At 41.9% G+C, this 18,756-nt stretch overlaps 1 protein-coding gene across 3 annotated transcripts in view; it reads left to right on the forward strand.

Annotated features, from left to right (window-relative positions):
• Positions 1-18,756, forward strand: part of LOC113891174 (solute carrier family 23 member 1-like) — an 85,473-nt gene that overhangs the window by 19,340 nt on the left and 47,377 nt on the right. Inside the window, exons 2-3 of one of the 3 annotated variants that reach the window (XM_027538918.1) lie at positions 8,273-8,416; positions 11,670-11,827. In XM_027538918.1, coding sequence (XP_027394719.1) covers positions 8,273-8,416; positions 11,670-11,827 — 302 coding nt within the window. Of the gene's footprint in view, positions 1-8,269; positions 8,417-11,669; positions 11,828-18,756 lie in introns of all 3 variants that reach the window. The other 2 variants (XM_027538917.1, XM_027538919.1) reach the window with 2 other exon arrangements.

An 18,756-nucleotide genomic window follows, 5' to 3' on the forward strand; every position in this document is an offset into this window, starting at 1 on the left:
GTGTGGATCACAATAAACTGTGTAAAATCCTGAAAGAGATGGGAATACCAGACCACCTGATCTGCCTCTTGAGAAATTTGTATGCAGGTCAGGAAGCAACAGTTAGAACTGGACATGGAACAACAGACTGGTTCCAAATAGGAAAAGGAGTATGTCAAGGCTGTATATTGTCACCATGCTTATTTAACTTCTATGCAGAGTACGTCATGAGAAACGCTGGACTGGAAGAAACACAAGCTGGAATCAAGATTGCCGGGAGAAATATCAATAACCTCAGGTATGCAGATGACACCACCCTTATGGCAGAAAGTGAAGAGGAACTAAAGAGCCTCTTGATGAAAGTGAAAGTGGAGAGTGAAAAAGTTGGCTTAATGCTCAACATTCAGAAAACGAAGATCATGGCATCCGATCCCATCACTTCATGGGAAATACATGGGGAAACAATGGAAACAGTGTCAGACTTTATTTTTCTGGGCTCCAAAATCACTGCAGATGGTGATTGCAGGATGAAATTAAAAGACGCTTACTCCTTGGAAGGAAATTTAGACCAACCTAGATAGTATATTCAACCTAGATAGAGACATTACTTTGCCAACCAAGGTCCGTGTAGTCAAGGCTATGGTTTTTCCTGTGGTCATGTATGGATGTGACAGTTGGACTGTGAAGAAGGCTGAGCGCCGAAGAATTGATGCTTTTGAACTGTGGTGTTGGAGAAGACTCTTGTGAGTCCCTTGGACTGCAAGGCGATCCAACCAGTCCATTCTGAAGGAGATCAGCCTTGGGATTTCTTTGGAAGGAATGATGCTAAAGCTGAAACTCCAGTACTTTGGCCACCTCATGCGAAGAGTTGACTCATTGGAAAAGACTCTGATGCTGGGAGGGATTGGGGGCAGGAGGAGAAGGGGACAACAGAGGATGAGATGGCTGGATGGCATCACTGACTGGATGGACATGAGTCTGAGTGAACTCCAGGAGTTGGTGACAGACAGGGAGGCCTGGCGTGTTGCGATTCATGGGGTCGCAAAGAGTCGGACACGACTGAGTGACTGATCTGATCTGATCTGATTATTAACTATAATCACCACACTGTACATTAGTTTCCCAGAACCTATTCATGTTATACTATTTGTTTATATCCTTTGAGCAACATCTCTGCATTTCTTAATGTTCCAATTTAATTTTTTCATCTATGAAGTAGGTGTTATTAACATTTTTGTTATATAGATCAGATAAATAAGACTTACAAATGTTAATAATTTGCCCAAGTTTGGTAAACTATATAGCCAATAAATTGGAGGACAGAGTTTATGATTCAAAGTTAATTTGGAGTAACCTCTTAGGAATGTAACTTGGCTATTGACCCTAGAGCATTCTATATGTTCTACACTTATTTACATTTGTGTTATGTCCATTCATTCCTGCATTTACTCAGTCTACATTGAGCATTGGGGTTGTTCTAGAAGCTGGGACAACAAAGGAGAGTAAAGGACAGTGAATGCATTCTAGGAACTCAGTTCCAGTAGAAGAGATGGATAAGGAAATAGTCTATTATAATAAACACATTATGATAAGGGCTTTGGCACAGGGCTGGCCTCTGGGAGCATAAACAAGGGCAGCCACAACATCTGGGTCAGAATCCCCATTTCCTTGCACATTTTCTTGAGAAACCCACTTTTTTTTTTTGGCTACACCGTGTGGGATCTTAGTTCCCAGACAAAGGATTGAACCCATGCCCTTGGCAGTGAAAGCATGAAGTCCTAACCACTGAATGAGTCATCAAGGAATTCCTCTGCCCATTTTCTGACCATGGAGTTGATCCCCATTCGTTCTTCCACAAACTTTATTTTCTGTTAGGGCTTGCTGCAGATGTATAATATAGAAAGTCACTGGTCTTTTGAGTCTGAATCTAGAAACCACAAGCTGGCCAGAATATACCACAATACCATTGTTCTTGCCTCTAGAAAGCTGTCCATCTGTCTGGTTGTAATAAGAAAGTGAAACTAAGCAGGAGCCTCTGGTGATCCTGGGCATAGAAGCCTTTCCATGTCTCTTGTTCCTTGTTTGTGGGGAACAGACTCCAGCCTCCATGACCTTCCCTGAGTCCCAAAGGTTAGATTCAAACAGTTGCTAATCAGGGAAAGGAGGGGATTCAGAGACAACAGAGAACAGCCAGGAAACAATAGTGCAGACTTTGGGCAGGGTCCTGGTTCCACCTCAAGAGATAAAACAGTATCTTTATTTTCTTGGGCGCCAAAATCACTGTGGATGGTGACTGCAGCCATGAAATTAAAAGACATTTGCTCCTTGGAAGGAAAGCTATGACAAGCCTAGGCAGCATGTTAAAAAGCAGAGATATCACTTTGCCATCAAAGGTGCATGTAGTCAAAGCTATGGTTTTTCCAGTAGTCATGTATGGATGTGAGAGTTAGACCACAAAGAAGGCTGAGTGCCAAAGAACTGATGCTTTCAAGTTGTGGTGCTGGAGAAGACTCTTGAGAGTCCCTTGGACTGCAAGGAGATCAAACCAGTCAGTCCTAAAAGAAATCAATCCTGAATATTAATTGGAAGGACTGATGCTGAAGCTCCAATACTCTGGCCACTTGACGCAAGGAGCACACTCACTGGAAAGGACCCTGATGGTGGAAAAGATTGACGGCAAAAACAAAAGAGAATGACAGAGGATGAGAGGGTTAGATAGCATCACTGACTCAGTAGATATGGATTTGAGCAAAGTCTGGGAGAGAGTGAAGGACAAGGAAGCCTGGCGCGCTGCAGTGCATGGGGTCACAAAGAGTGGGACATGACTTAGTGACTGAACAACAATACAAAAGGACTAAACCCCCCATAAATGGAAATGACATCATTCTTTTTATTTGTTTATTTGGTTTTTTAATTGAAGGATAATTGCTTTACAGAATTTTGTTGTTTTCGGTCAAACCTCAATAGGAATCAGCCATCAGTTCAGTTCAGTCACTCAGTCGTGTCCGACTCTTTGCGACCCCATGAATTGCAGCACGCCAGGCCTCCCTGTCCAGCACCAACTCCTGGAGTTCACTCAGACTCACGTCCATCAAGTCAGTGATGCCATCCAGCCATCTCATCCTCTGTTGTCCCCTTCTCCTCCTGCCCCCAATCCCTCCCAGCATCAGAGTCTTTTCCAATCAGTCAACTCTTCACATGAGGTGGCCAAAGTACTGGAGTTTCAGCTTCAGCATCATTCCTTCCAAAGAAATCCCAGGGCTGATCTCCTTCAGAATGGACTGGTTGGATCTCCTTGCAGTCGAAGGGACTCTCAAGAGTCTTCTCCAACACCAACATCACAGTTCAAAAGCATCAATTCTTCGGCGCTCAGCCTTCTTCACAGTCCAACTGTCACATCCATACATGACCACAGGAAAAACCATAGCCTTGACTACACGGACCTTGGTTGGCAAAGTAATGTCTCTGCTTTTCAATATGCTATCTAGGTTGGTCATAACTTTCCTTCCAAGGAGTAAGCGTCTTTTAATTTCTTGGCTGCAGTCACCATCTGCAGTGATTTTGGAGCCACAAAAAATAAAATCTGACACTGTTTTCACTGTTTCCCCATCCATAGGTATATGTATATCTGCTCTCTCTTGAACCTCCCTCACATCTTCCCCCCTATCCCACCCCTCTAGCTTGATACAGAGCCCCTGTTTGAGTTTCCTGAGACATACAGCAAATTCCCATTGGCTATCTATTTTACTTCATAGAAACACAGTAAGTTTCTGTGTTACTCTCTCCATACATCTCACCCTGTCCTCCTCTCTTCCCATGTCCATAAGTCTATTCTCTCTGTCCATTTCTCCATTGCTGCCCTGTAAATAAATTCTTCAGTACCATTTTTCTAGATTCTGTATATATGTGTTAGTATATGATATTTATCTTTCTCTTTCTGACTGACTTCACTCTGTATAATAGGCTCTAGGTTCATCCACCTCATTAGAACTGACTCAAATGCATTTCTTTTTATGGCTAAGTAATATTCTATTTTGAATATGTACCACAACTTCTTTATCCATTCATCTGTTGATGGATATCTAGGTTGCTTCCATATTCTAGCTATTGTAAATAGTGCTGTGATGAACAATGGGATACATGTATCCTTTTCAATTTTGGTTTCTGCAGGGTATATGCCTAGGAGTGGGATTGCTGGATCATATGGTAGTTTCATTCCTAGTTTTTTTAAGGAGGAAGATGTCACTATTCTTCATTCCAGATTAAAGGAACCTCAAACTCATCAGATCGTGTGTGTTAGTCACTTAGTCATATCTGACACTTTGCAACCCTACGGGCTGCAGACCACCAGGCTCCTGTGTCCGCGGAATTCTCCAGGCAAGATTATTGTAATGGGTAACAATTCCCTTCTCCAGGGTATCTTCCCAACCCAGGGATCAAACCTGGGTCTCCTGCACTGTAGGTGGATTCTTTACTATCTGACCTACCAGGGAAGCCCAAGGACAAGGTTCTCATTATATTACCTGAGACAAGATTAAAGCAGTGCCCTGTACACAGCCTTCTCTTGTGTTGTTTGAAGAGGGTGCTTGCTGTGACCAGTGCGTTTTCTCGGCAAAACTCTATTAGCCTTTGCCCTGCTTCATTCCATACTCCAAGGCCAAATATGCCTGTTACTCCAGGTATTCCTTGACTTTCTACTTTTGCATTCCAGCCCCCTATAATGAAAAAGTGAAGTCGCTTAGTCAAGTTCAACTCTTTGCGACCCCATGGACTGTAGTCTACAGGCTCCTCCATCCATGGGATTTTTCCAGGCAAGAATACTGGAGTGGGTTTCCATTTCCTTCTCCAGGAGATCTTCCCAACCCAGGGATTGAACCCAGGTCTCCCACATTGTAGGCAGATGCTTTACCATCTGAGCCACCAGGGAAGTCCTCCTATAATGAAAAGGACATCTTTTTTAGGTGTTAGTTCTAGAAGGTCTTGTAGGTCTTAATAGAACCAATCAACTTCAGCTTCTTCAGCATTATTGGTCGGGGCACAGACTTGGATTACTGTGATTTGAATGGTTTGCCTTGGAAATGAACTGAGATCATTCTGTTGTTTTTGAGATTGCATCCATGTACTGCATTTCAGACTCTTTTGTTGACTATGATGGCTACTGCATTTCTTCTAAGGGATTCTTGCCCATGGTAGTAGATATAATGTTCATCTGAGTTCAATTCACCCATTCCAGTCCATTTTAGTTCACTGATCCCTAAAATTTTGATGTTCACTCTTACCATCTCCTGTTTGACCACTTCCAATTTGCCTTGATTCATGGACCTAACATTCCAGGTTCCTACACAATATTGCTCTTTACAGCATCGGACCTTACTCACATCACCAGTCACATCCACAACTGGGTGTTGTTTTTGCCTTGGCTCTATCTCTTCTTTCTTTCTGGAGTTAGTTTTCCACTGATTTCCAGTAGCATATTGGGCACCTACGGACCTGGAGGGTTCATCTTTCAGTGTCCTAGCTTTTTGCCTTTTTATACTGTTCATGGGGTTCTCAAGGCAAGAATACTGAAGTAGTTTGCCATTCCTTTCTCCAGTGGACCATGTTTTGTCAGAACTCTCTCCACCATGACCTGTCCGTCTTGTGTAGCCCAACATGGCATGGCTCGTAGTTTCATTGAGTTAGACAAGGCTGTGGTCCATGTGATCATATTGGTTAGTTTTCTGTGTTATAGCAAACACCTTCTTCCAAAAACACAGAGAAGACTCTACACATGGACATCACCAGATGGTCAACACTGAAATCAGATTGATTATATTCTTTGCAGCCAAAGAAGGAGAAGTTCTATACAGTTAGCAAAAACAAGACCAGGAGCTGACTGTGGCTTAGATCATGAACTCCTTATTGCGGAATTCAGACTTAAATTGAAGAAAGTAGGGAAAACCACTAGACCATTTAGGTATGACCTAAATCAAATCCCTTACAGTGGAAATGAGAAATGGATTCAAAGGATTAGATCTGATAGACAGAGTACCTGAAGAACTACAGACGCAGGTTTGTGACATTGTACAGGAGACAGGAATCAACACCATCCCCAAGAAAAAGAAATGCAAAAAGGCAAAATGGTTGTCTGAGGAGGCCTTACAAACAGCTGTGAAAATAGAAATGAAAGGCAAAGGAGAAAAGGAAAGATATACCCATTTGAATGCAGAGTTCCAAAGAAGAGCAGGGAGAGATAAGAAAGCCTTCCTCAGTGATCAATGCAAAGAAATAGAGGAAAGCAATAGAATGGGAAAGACTAGAGATCTCTTCAAGAAAATTAGAGATACCAAGGGGCAATTTCATGCAACGAAGGGTACAATAAAGGACAGAAATGGTATGGACCTAACAGAAGCAGAACATATTAAGAAGAGGTGGCAAGAATTCACAGAAGAACTACCCAAAAAAGATCTTCATGACCCAGATAATCATGATGGTGTGATCACTCACGTAGAGCCAGATATCCTGGAATGTGAAGTCAAGCGGGCCTTAGGAAGCATCATGACGAACAAAGCTAGTGGAGGTAATGGAATTCCAGTTGAGCTATTTCAAGTCCTAAAAGATGATGCTGTGAAGTGCTGTGCTCAATATGCCAGCAAATTTGGAAAACTCAGCAGTGGCCAAAGGACTGGAAAATATCAGTTTTCATTCCAATCCCAAAGAAAGGCAATGCCAAAGAATGGTCAAACTACTGCACAAATGCACTCATCTCACACACTGACAAGGTAATGCTCAAAATTCTCCAAGCAAGGCTTCAACAGTATATAAACCATGAACTTCCAGATGTTCAAGCTGGATTTAGAAAAGGTAGAGGAACCAGAGATCAAGTTGCCAACAACCTTGGATCATCGAAAAAGCAAGAGAGTGCCAGAAAAACGTCTACTTCTGCTTTATTGGCTATGCCAAAGCCTTTGACTTGTGGATCACAACAAACTGTGGAAAATTCTGAAAAACATGGGAATACATGACCACCTGACCTGCCTCCTGAGAAATCCTGAGAAATCGCCTGAGTATGCAGCTCAGGAAGCAACAGTTAGAACTGGACATGGAACAACAGATTGGTTCCAAATAGGAAAAGGAGTTCGTCAGGGCTGTATATTGTCACCTTTCTTATTTAACTTATATGCAGAGTACATCATGAGAAACACTAGGCTGGATGAAGCACAAGCTGGAATCAAGATTGCCAGAGGAAATATCAATAACCTCAGATATGCAAATGACACCACCCTTATGGCAGAAAGCAAAGAACTAAAGAGACTCTTGATGAAGGTGAAAGACGAGAGTAAAAAAGTTGGCTTAAAACTCAACATTCAGAAAACAAAGATCATGGCATCCGGTCCCATCACTTCATGGCAAATAGATGGGGAAGCAATGGAAACAGTGGCTGACTTTATTTTGGGGGGCTCCAAAATCACTGTAGATGGTGTCTGCAGCCATGAAATTAAAAGACACTTGCTCTTTGGAAGAAAAGCTATGACCAACCTAGACAGCATATTAAAAAGCAGAGACATTACTTTGCCAACAAAGGTCCATCTAGTTAAAGCTATGGTTTTTCCAGTGGTCATGTATGGATGTGAGAGTTGAACTATAAAGAAAGCTGAGTGCCAAAGAATTGATGCTTTTGAACTGTGGTGTTGGAGAAGACTCTTGAGAGTCTCTTGGGCTGCAAAGAGTTCCAGCCAGTCCATCCTAAAGGAAATCAGTCCTGAGTATTCATTGGAAGGACTGATGCTGTAGCTGAAACGCCCAATACTTTGGCCACCTAATGGGAAGAACTGAGTCATTTGAAAGACTCTGATGCTGGGAAAGATTAAAGGCAGGAGGAGAAGGGATAACAGAGGATGAGATGGTTGGATGGCATCACCGACTTGATGGACATGAGTTTGAGTAAACTCCATGAGTTGGTGATGGACAGTGAGGTCTGGCATGCTGCAGTCCATGGGGTCACAAAGAGTCGGACACGACTGAGTGAACTGAACTGTACATGGCCTAATCTTATTAGCAGCCCCATGCTTGAGCCGTTGCTATAAAACTTCTCACCAAATCCCACTGGGTGGAGACACACAGTTTTCGAGGGCAGGAGCCACTGTGTTCCCCTTTGCCTGGCAAAGCAATAAGCTATTCTTTTCTACTTCATCCAAAACTCTGTCTCCGAGATTTGATTTGACACTGGTGCATAGAGGCCAAGCTTTTGGCATCAAAATGCACTTGATTCCTCTTGAAATGCTCAAACGTGTTTTTGTCTTTTTCCCAGCAGAGGGGTGATGGTGTGCTCAGCTCCCATGAAGGTGATCAAGGCAGCAAGAAGGATGGCCAGCTCAAGAGTCCCAGCAGCAGCCACATGGCTTATGGCATCCTGGATATCCCACCATGGTATCTCTGCATCTTCTTGGGGATCCAGGTAATGGGACACAGAAGCATTGGGTGCAAGGAGGCTCTGTCTCAAAAGGCACATCGACACACACAGGTCAAATTAGTCAAGATCTAACTTCAGTTGCTCATATTTTTGGCTTCCATGCTGTTGACCTTTAGGGGACTCAAGGCTCCTCCAGGCTCTCTTTTCTCCCACGGAGTTTGGGGATGGGGGCAGGGAGTTAGGGGAAGATTCTCCCCCATGCTAAGCTAATAGGTCACATCAAGGACACCAACTGGGCCATTGTGAGTTTTGTTTTATTTTGTTTTACCAAGATAGCAATTATTATTTTTTTGGCAACAGCTGAAATGTTTCATAACCAGTGCTTGGGGAATATTGGAAAACAAGCATTGTCAAACACTTTTTGGAATGTTATCTGGTGCAACTTTTCTATTAACTTGTAAAACACATGTTATTTAACCCAGGCCCTAATGCTCAAGAATTTTTCTGTAGAGAATTCCCCAGTGATCCAGTGGTTAGGAGTCCATCATTTCACTACCAAGGGCATGGGTTCAATCCCTGGTAGGGGAACTAAGATCCCACAAATCGCGTGGCATGGCCAAATGAAACAAAAAAAATTTTTTTTAAAGAATTTCTCTCTAGATATGCTGGCAAGACTTGTTAAGATAAGTACAAAGTGGTTCTATTGATTAATCGTAAAATCACAACAACAAACAAAACCCAGAAACACCCCCAAAATATCCATCTTAGAGAACTGTGGTATATTCTAACAAATAATTTTTTAATGTAGCTGTTAGAAAGAGAAGGATATATTTACCTTGCTGTTAAAAAATGATCACCAACATAGATTAAATGAAAAAAGTCAAGTAAATAACTGTGTATAGTGTGATTTTTTTTATGTTAAAGACTAACAAACAAAAATAGAGACAGAACAGCAGAAATAAGTATATGTAGTAATTTTTGCATGTTTTGAAGGAATCATAAGAAACTAATAGAGGTATTTAACCTTGGGTTGAGGAACTAGAAAAAGGAAGGGAGCTTTCAACTTTTACTATTTGTTTTGTAACTTTTTGTAGCTTGAATCTTTAATCTCATAGATGGATTCATTTTCGTTTTCATCCCCTAATGTTCAATGTGGAATATCAGGGATGGGATATACTTTTTTGTTTGCTTCCTGGTGCTTTTCCACAAAAGAAGAGAAGCAAATGGATTACTATTTTTAAAAATATTATTGTGAGCCAATAAAATGGATAATGTAGATACTTCATTATGAAAGGGTGTTGAATTTTGTCAAATGTTTTTTTATGCATCCATTGGGGTGATAGGATTTTTATTTTTCATGTTATTAATATGGTGTATCATATTTACTGATTTGTATATATTTAACATTCCAGGGACAAAAATCCTACTTAATCATGGCATATGGACCTTTTAATGTACTGTAGAATGCTGTTTGCTAGGATTTCATTGAGCAGTTTTGCATCTATATCCATGAGGGATATTGGCCTGTAATTTTCTTTCCTCGTAGGGTCTTTATCTTGCTGTGGTATCAGGGTTATGTGAAAGTCGCTCAGTTGTGTCTGACTCCTTGCGACCCCATGGACTGTAACCTGCTAGGCTCCTCTGTCCATGGGATTTTCCAGGCAAGAATACTGGAGCCGCTTGCCATTTCCTTCTCCAGGGGATCCTCCCAACCCAAGGATCAAACCTGGGTCTCCTGCATTTCGGGCAGATTCCTTACCGTCTGAGCCACAACCCCATCAGGGTTATGCTGGATTGTAAAATGAGTTTGGGAGTGGTCCCTCCTCTTCAATTTTTGGAGGAGTTTGGGAAGGCTTGGTGTTAATTCTTCTTTAGATATTTGATAGAATTTGCCAGTGAAATCATCTGGTCTTGGGCTTTTCTTTGTTGGGAAATTTTGATTACGGTTTTAGTCTCCTCACTAGTCATTGGTCTGTTCATATTTTCTATTTCTTCATGATTCAGTCTTGGTAAATTGTGTCTTTCTAGTAATCTATCCATTTCTTCTATGTTATCCAATTTCTTGGTGTGTAATGGTACTACTGTTTTATGGTACTTTGCATTTCTATTGTATCATGTCTCATTTTATTTGAGTCCTCTCTCCTTTTTTCTGAGTTTAGCTAAGGGTTTGTTTACCTTTAAAAAGCTCTCATTTTGTTGACTTTTTCCTATTGTTTTTCACTTCATTTATTCCTGTTCTGATCTGTATTTTTTCCCTCTCTTCTAACTTGAGACTCAGTTTGTTCTTCCTTTTCCAGTTCTTTGAGAAATAAAATTGTTTATTTAAGACCTTTTTTCTTTCTTAATGCAGGCATAGATTGTTATAAACTGTCCTCTTAGAACTGCTTTTGCTGCATCCCACTAGTTTTGGTATGTTGTATTTCCATTTTCATTTGTCTTAAGTTACTTTTTATTTCCCTTTTGATTTCTTCTTTGACCCATTGGTTGTTCAGGAGTGTGTTTCTTAATTTCCACCAGCTTGTGTCCAGTTTCCTGCCTCTTGTCGATTTCCAGTTTCAGACCATTGCAGACAGAAAAGATTGTTGCTTTGATTTCAGTCTTCTTAAATGTGCTGATGCTGTTTTCTGACCTAATATATAATTAGTCTTGAAGTGGAGAAGGCAATGGCACTCCACTCCAGTACTCTTGCCTGGAAAATCCCATGGATGGAGGAGCCTGGTGGGCTGCTGTCCGTGGGGTCGCTAAGAGTCGGACACGACTGAGAGACTTCCCTTTCACTTTTCACTTTCATGCATTGGAGAAGGAAATGGCAACCCACTCCAGTGTTCTTGCCTGGAGAATCCCAGGGACGGGGGAGCCTGGTGGGCTGCCAACTATGGGGTCGCACAGAGTCGGACACGACTGAAGCGTCTTAGCAGCAGCAGCAGCAGTCTTGAAGAATGTGCTCAGGCCTGGTCAATGGTCTTGCTCTCACCTTGTGCCTTATTTTAATAATGAGCCTCTTGTCTTTTCCTATTCTTAAGGCCACCTCCTTGGCTCCTGTTATGTCCTCCCACACTGCGTCCCTACCTTGGTTTCTTACCTAAAACAGCAGTTCTCAGCCCTGGGGTCCTGCCTTTGAACCCCAGACCTTCTGGTTGTGTCCCTGCTACTTGCTGCCAGGCCTTCCTAGTTTCTGCCACTTGCCTGGATCTCCTCCGAGACCAAAGGTTGAGCCTCCAGTAGAAGGAATAGGATTAGGTGGAGTAGGCAGCCACAGCATCTCTAACTTTGTCTCCTCTCTCTGCTCTGCCTACAGCACTTCCTCACGGCCCTAGGGGGGCTTGTGGCAGTGCCACTCATCTTGGCTAAGGACCTGTGTTTGCAGCATGATCCCCTGACCCAGAGCTACCTCATCAGCACCACTTTCTTCGTCTCTGGCATCTGTACTCTCCTTCAAGTACTTTTAGGAATCAGGTAGGTAAAACTCCTCTCCATGGATTCTGACTTTTATCTCCCAGGGTAGCAATAAGGTTTGCTTGGCTTGTAGCCTGAGATGAGTTAGAAAGCTGGTGTGACATGATAGGGGGAGCACAGGATCAGAAGTAAGCACATAAGTTCAAGTCCCAGCACCAACATTTACTATCTACAGTAGCCTGAGTTCTTCGTTAAAGTAATACAAATAGCTACAGATGGCCATGCTTGAAACCTTTTACCTTTGCAAATTCTACAAGGCTTGTGCTACTGAACACACTGTGGGGACTCCTCCCTGGACTTCAGAAGGAGCAGTGCAAGTGAGGAAATCTTCACTGTAAGTCTGCTTGTGACCTAGTCTGTGCCAAGTCTGTGCCCAGTTTCGGAGATGCAGAGGAAAATGGAAAACTTTCCCTATGATGTGCTTCTGCCCAACCTGTCTTATGAGAAAATGACTTGAGAGGAAAAATTACTATTTATTCTTTTTTTCCTTCCAGTTTCATTGACATGTGATTGACAGACAACATCGTGTAAGTGTACAGCATAATGATTTGACTTACATACATCAAGAAATGATTAGCACAGTAGATTTAATGAACATCCATCATCTCACATAAATATAAAATTAAAGAAACAGAAAAAAAAATTCTTTCTGATGAGAACTTTTATCCTTTATCAATTATCTGAATCAAACTACAAGTGAAGGCTATTACAAAGTGGCTAATTATTTCCAAGATAGGCTGCCTGTAGAGAGTATATAGCAGAGAAGGCAATGGCACCCCACTCCAGTACTCTTGCCTGGAAAATCCCATGGACAGAGGAGCCTGGAAGGCTGAAGTCCATGGGGTCGCGAAGAGTCGGACACGACAGAGCGACTTCACTTTCACTTTTCCCTTTCATGCGTTGGAGAAGGAAATGGCAACCCACTCCAGTGTTCTTGCCTGGAGAATCCCAGGGACGGGGAAGCCTGGTGGGCTGCCGTCTATGGGGTCACACAGAGTCAGACACGACTGAAGTAACTTAGCAGCAGCAGCAGCAGCAGAGAGTATCTAGAGAATATTCCTTCCTAACCTAGTCTTCTTGCCTAAATCAAATCAAATGCTCTTTCCAAAGTGCTGCTTTTCCAAGTCATTTACAGGAGATATGCCAGTGCTTAAGGTCTCCCATTTTTTGTTGAGGACAGGGGTTTAGAGCCTACATCTTTGCCAAATTATTTCCCTTCTCTCTCTTCCTTCTTCTGTAATCATCTTTGAGGCCAAGATTTTCCCCAATCCCCCACCAAGCACTGAGAGAGGTTTAAGGTTTGGTCTGGTCTGTTTCTCAAGTCCCTGATATCCAGGACCCCTCCAACCTTTCCGGGATCAGTCCCTGGAGTGACAGGTCCTGCAGTAGAGAGGCCTTGCAGCCACCTGCCTGGACACCCAGGAGGCCCCACCCCTGAGCCGCCCATGGAGAGTTACATACACAAGGCTCTTCTGGATGGGGAAGCTCCTTGCCTTAAATTGAGATGGTGTTCACTATAATAATGGAAAAATGTTGATCTTGGAAGCTGAGGGCCTGAATTCTAGTTCTGGCTTCTGTGCTGTGGGAAGCTGCACAAGCCATTCACCCTCTCTAAAACCCAGTGTTCTCGTCTGTAAAATGAGGGAGTTGAAGTGTGTCATATCGATAAGTCCTTCCATCTCTAATATGTGGACACCTGTGTTGTTGACAGAGAAGATGATGCAGTACTATGTTCCAACTGGAATCTCAGTACTGAGGGTGCTTGTGGGCCTCGCCTTCTGGTAAACCCTGTGAGAGACAAAACAAAATCAGAAGATAGAGTTAAAAGAATCTGCAGCCTAATTAAACATGCAGAGAAACAGGGAAATAAAATTAAGAAAGAAAGCCATGCTAATGTCTTAGACTAAGGTGGGGACATGAATACACCTGAGATTATTTCCCTGAAATAGGCTTCCTGTTTAGAGACTAACAAGTACAGTAGCTCATTAGAGACATTAGAAATTATAAAACTAGCTGATAGCCTGTGAATCAAAGGTCTAATAGACTTGATTGATTGCAGATTATCGGATAAACAGTATTTAATGATGTACTTTTTAGACTGCAAACACAAATGCTGATACTGCAATAAGATTTCAGAATATGTTAATGATTAAAACCACGTTAAATAGTCAAAGGGAATGATAAGAGGCAAAAAAACAGCTTCCCTGATAAGAGCTGAAGAGTGCAGTGCCCATTGTGGGGCAGGCAGCTACAACCCTTGGCAGAGGGATGGCTGCCTCCCTGGTGTGTCTTTAGGGGTCTTGGGTGTATCCCCCAAGGGCCTTCCCACTGAGGTGCTCAGTTCTGAATTTATGTAACCATTCATTTCAAAAGAAAGCATTACGTTTAAATGCAATCACTAAAGAAAACGAAATATTGACTGTGTAATTCTGGGTCTTAATTCCATTTCTGGAATAATTCCATTTCTAGAATAATTCATTTTTACCTGGGATTTTCTTTTTCTGGAGTGGTTCCAAGTGATATATCTCCCTTTTATTTTCCTGGGAATGTCTCAAGTGTGGAGCCAGTATTTCTGCCCAAAGAACATTCAGACCTGGCTTCTATGTAGTCTTGCCCAAATCAGCCTGGGTCCTTTTCTTCCATGGACTTGCCTGCAGCTGGGCCCTGATCTGCCCGAGCTCTGTATCTGTTGCTAGGTTCTGCAGAAAGTCCATGCCCATCGCCAGAGGTCTGCAGCCACCTTGCCCTTGCCTCCATGACAATCGCACAAGCCACCAGATGTGCCACTGCAAGTCTGTTCGTGCTTGCTAAGTCGCTTTAGTCATGTCCCATTGTGACCTTATGGACTGTAGCCTGCTAGGCTCCTCTGTCCATGGGATTCTCCAGGCAAGAATACTTGAGTAGGTGGCCATGCCCTTCTCCAGGAGATTTTCCAAACCCCGGAATCAAAACTGGGTCTTCTGCATTGCAGGCAGATTCTGTACTGCTAAGTCACCAGGGAAGCCCATGAGAGAAATACATCTTATGTATACTGATAATCATTTATCTAGTTAAAGATGGCAAAAGGAATCAAAGAAATGTTAAAGGTTATTTCTGGGTGATACACATTATATATGAAAGGTATGTACCAATATTGTACATGTGCTGATAAAGTTTATCTACTCAAGGGTTAAAAAAAATGATTAGAATGAAATGTTAATAATTATTTCTGGGTTGTGGAATTATGGTGATTTATGCTTTGTATTTTTATTTACCATTAATTTTTCTTCAGAGTCCACGTGTTGCTTTATAACTGGCAGAAATAAGAGCCATTTAAAACTTTTTCTTAGAAAAGTTTTAATGGTTAACTTTAACATCAGGGCATGTTTCATGAGCCCCACATCCTTTGAATCTTTCAGTCCAGTTCAGTTCAGTCAGTCAGTCGTGTCCGACTCTTTGTGATCCCATAGTTTCTCCAGGCCGCAATACTGGAGTGGGTAGACGTTCCCTTCTCCAGGGGATCTTCTCAACCTATGGATCAGACCCAGGTCTCCCACATTGCAGGCGGATTTTTACCAGCTGAGCCACAAGGAAAGCCCAAGAATATTGGAGTAGGTAGTCTATCCCTTCTCCAGCAGATCTTCCTGACTCAGGAATCAAACCAGGGTCTCCTGCATTGCAGATGGATTCTTTACCAACTGAGCTGACTGAAACCAGGCTTCAACAGTAGGTGAACCGTGAAATTTCAGATGTTCAAACTGGATTTAGAAAAGGCAGAGGAACCAGAGATCATATTGCCAATATTAGATGGATTGTAGAGAAAGCAAGAGAATTCCAAATAAACATCGGCTTCTGCTTCATTGACTACACTAAAGCCTTTGACTGTGTGGATCACAACAAACTGTGGAAAACTCTTCAAGAGATGGGAAGAACAGACCACCTTACCTGCCTCCTGAGAAACATGTATGCAGGTCAAGAAGTAACAGTTAGAAAAGGATATGGAGCAATGGACTGGTTCTAAATTGGGAAAAGAATACCCAAAGGCTGTATACTATCACCCTGCTTATTTAACTTGCATGCAAAGTACATGTTGTGAAATGCCAGGTTGGATGAAGCACAAGCAGGAATCAAGACTGCCAGGAGAAATATCAATAACCTCAGATATGCAGATGACACCACCCTTAATGCAGAAAGTGAAGAGGAACTAAAGAGCCTCTTGATGAAAGTGAAAGAGGAGAGTGAAAAAGTTGGCTTAAAGCTCAACATTCAAAAAACTAAGATCATGTCATCTGGTTCCATCACTTCCTGGCAAATAGATGGGAAAACAGTGGAAACAGTGGCAGACTTTATTTTCTGCAGATGGTGACTTTCAGCCATGAAATTAAAAGATGCTTGCTACTTGGAAGAAAAGTTATGACCAACCTAGATAGCATATTAAAAAGCAAAGACATGACTTTGCTGACAAAGTTCCATATAGTAAAGCTATGGTTTTTCCAGTAGTCATGTATGGATGTGAGAGTTGGACCATAAAGAAGGCTGAGTGTTGAAGAACTAATGCCTTTGAACTGTGGTGTTGGAGAAGACTCTTGAGAGTCCCTTGGACTGCAAGGAGGTCAAACCAGTCCATCCTAAAGGAAATCAACGCTGATTATTCTTTGGAAGGACTGATGCTTGAGATGAAGCTCTAATACTTTGCGCACCTGATCCAAAGAGCCGACTCATTAGAAAAGACCCTGATGCTGGGAAAGATTGAGGGTAGGAGAAGGGGACGACAGAGGATGAGATGGTTGGATGGCATCACTGACTCAGTGGACATGAGTTTGAGCAAGGTCCAGGAGTTGGTGATGGACAGGGAAGCCTGATGTGCTGCAGTCCATAGGGTCACAAAGAGTTGACATGATTGAGTGACTGAACTGACCGAGTGACCCTTTCCAGAAGTAACCACACATTTCAGAGGGAATAATAATGAAAATTATTCTATTCATTGAGCTCTTCCCCAGGCATCATGCTAATCACTTACATATATTTTATCTTCACAGTTACTCCTTGGGACATTACTACTATATTTTGTCAAAGAGGACACTGAGGCTTGCAGAAGTTGGGCAACATGCCTTGGTCACACAGCTGATAAGACAAAGTCATATTCAAACTTGTCTTTGGTCTATACCATGCTCTTAACTGGTGTTATATTGCCATGGTGAAAAAACCCAAGACATCCTGGTTAACTCTATGACCTTGGGCTCCAGATCCGTTATCTATAAAATGATAAGGCCAGGTTGGATATGCTTCAAATGGCCCTTCTATTTCTAAAGTGTTGAATTTTAAAAATCAACAATCTGTGGTTCACAAAAGAATTAGAAGGCATACATATAATAATAGTGAATCATATTTAAGGTAAAAATTTTAAAATAAGATGAAATTAATTGTGAAATTAAAAGCAGCTCTGAGATACACATAAAAGTCACCATAAAAGGTAAAATGTGTATAGAACAATGAAAGCCTTGTAGTGATACTGAATGCATATATCTTAAACATGTACCAAGAAAGTGCATAAAAGAAAAATGTAATTTTTCTTGCATAGTAGAAATGCAAGAAATATACATAGATCTCTGTCAAAAGAGTATCAATAAGAAGTTATGAGCAAGGTGGTAATGCTCATAAAACAAGGTGGGGAGGGGGACAGGAATGGATGGAAAATCGGATTGGAGGATCTGAGTATAGGAGAGGGAAGGAAGAATTTATGGATATGTTGTGTGAATCTAACTGTAGGACATAGGAATCAGTTCAGTTCAGTTCAGTTCAGTTGCTCAGTCGTGTCCGACTCTTTGTGACCCCATGAATTGCAGCACGCCAGGCCTCCCTGTCCAGCACCAACTCCCAGAGTTCACTCAGACTCACGTCCATCAAGTCAGTGATGCCATCCAGCCATCTCATCCTCTGTCGTCCCCTTCTCCTCCTGCCCCCAATCCCTCCCAGCATCAGAGTCTTTTCCAATGAGTCAACTCTTCACATGAGGTGGCCAAAGTACTGGAGTTTCAGCTTTAGCATCATTCCTTCCAAAGAAATCCCAAGGCTGATCTCCTTCAGAATGGACTGGTCGGATCTCCTTGCAGTCCAAGGGACTCTCAAGAGTCTTCTCCAACACCACAGTTCAAAAGCATTAATTCTTCAGTGCTCAGCTTTCTTCACAGTCCAACTCTCACATCCATACATGACTACTGGAAAAATCATAGCCTTGACTAGACGGACCTTAGTTGGCAAAGTAATGTCTCTGCTTTTCAATATGCTGTCTAGGTTGGTCATAACTTTCCTTCCAAGGAGTAAGCGTCTTTTAATTTCATGGCTGCAATCACCATCTGCAGTGATTTTGGAGCCCCCCAAAATAAAGTCTGACACTATTTCCACTGTTTCCCCATCTATTTCCCATGAAGTGATGGGACCAGATGCCATGATCTTAGTTTTCTGAATGTTGAGCTTTAAGCCAACTTTTTCACTCTCCTCTTTCACTTTCATCAGGAGACTTTTTTTAGGACATAGGAATAAACTCTAGTAAATTAATGGAAACAATTCATCTTGCTCTTGAACATAAAATGTATTTAGTAGTTTCAAAAAGGTAGAGGGAATTCCCTGGTTGTTCAGTGGTGAGGATTCAGTACTTTTGATGCAAGTTCCCTTGGTGGGTGAACTAAGATTCTGCAAGCTGAGAGGTGTAGCCAAAAAAAAAAAAGGTAAAAAGTGCATCTATCATGTTAGTACATTATCCCAACTACATGTAATAATCTTGAAAAAAAAATAACATGAACAGAGTTAGAAAAATGCTGAACTACTTGAAAATTTTGAAATATCCCTTAAATAAGTTCTAAGTTAGGGATATAATAACAGAAAATATTTTTTAAGTGAAAACAAATCTCACCATCAGTAAAACTGTTTTAAATATACTTTGGCAGTGT

Source organism: Bos indicus x Bos taurus, chromosome 4 (assembly GCF_003369695.1).
Source record: "Bos indicus x Bos taurus breed Angus x Brahman F1 hybrid chromosome 4, Bos_hybrid_MaternalHap_v2.0, whole genome shotgun sequence".
NCBI classification, from domain to species: domain Eukaryota; kingdom Metazoa; phylum Chordata; class Mammalia; order Artiodactyla; family Bovidae; genus Bos; species Bos indicus x Bos taurus.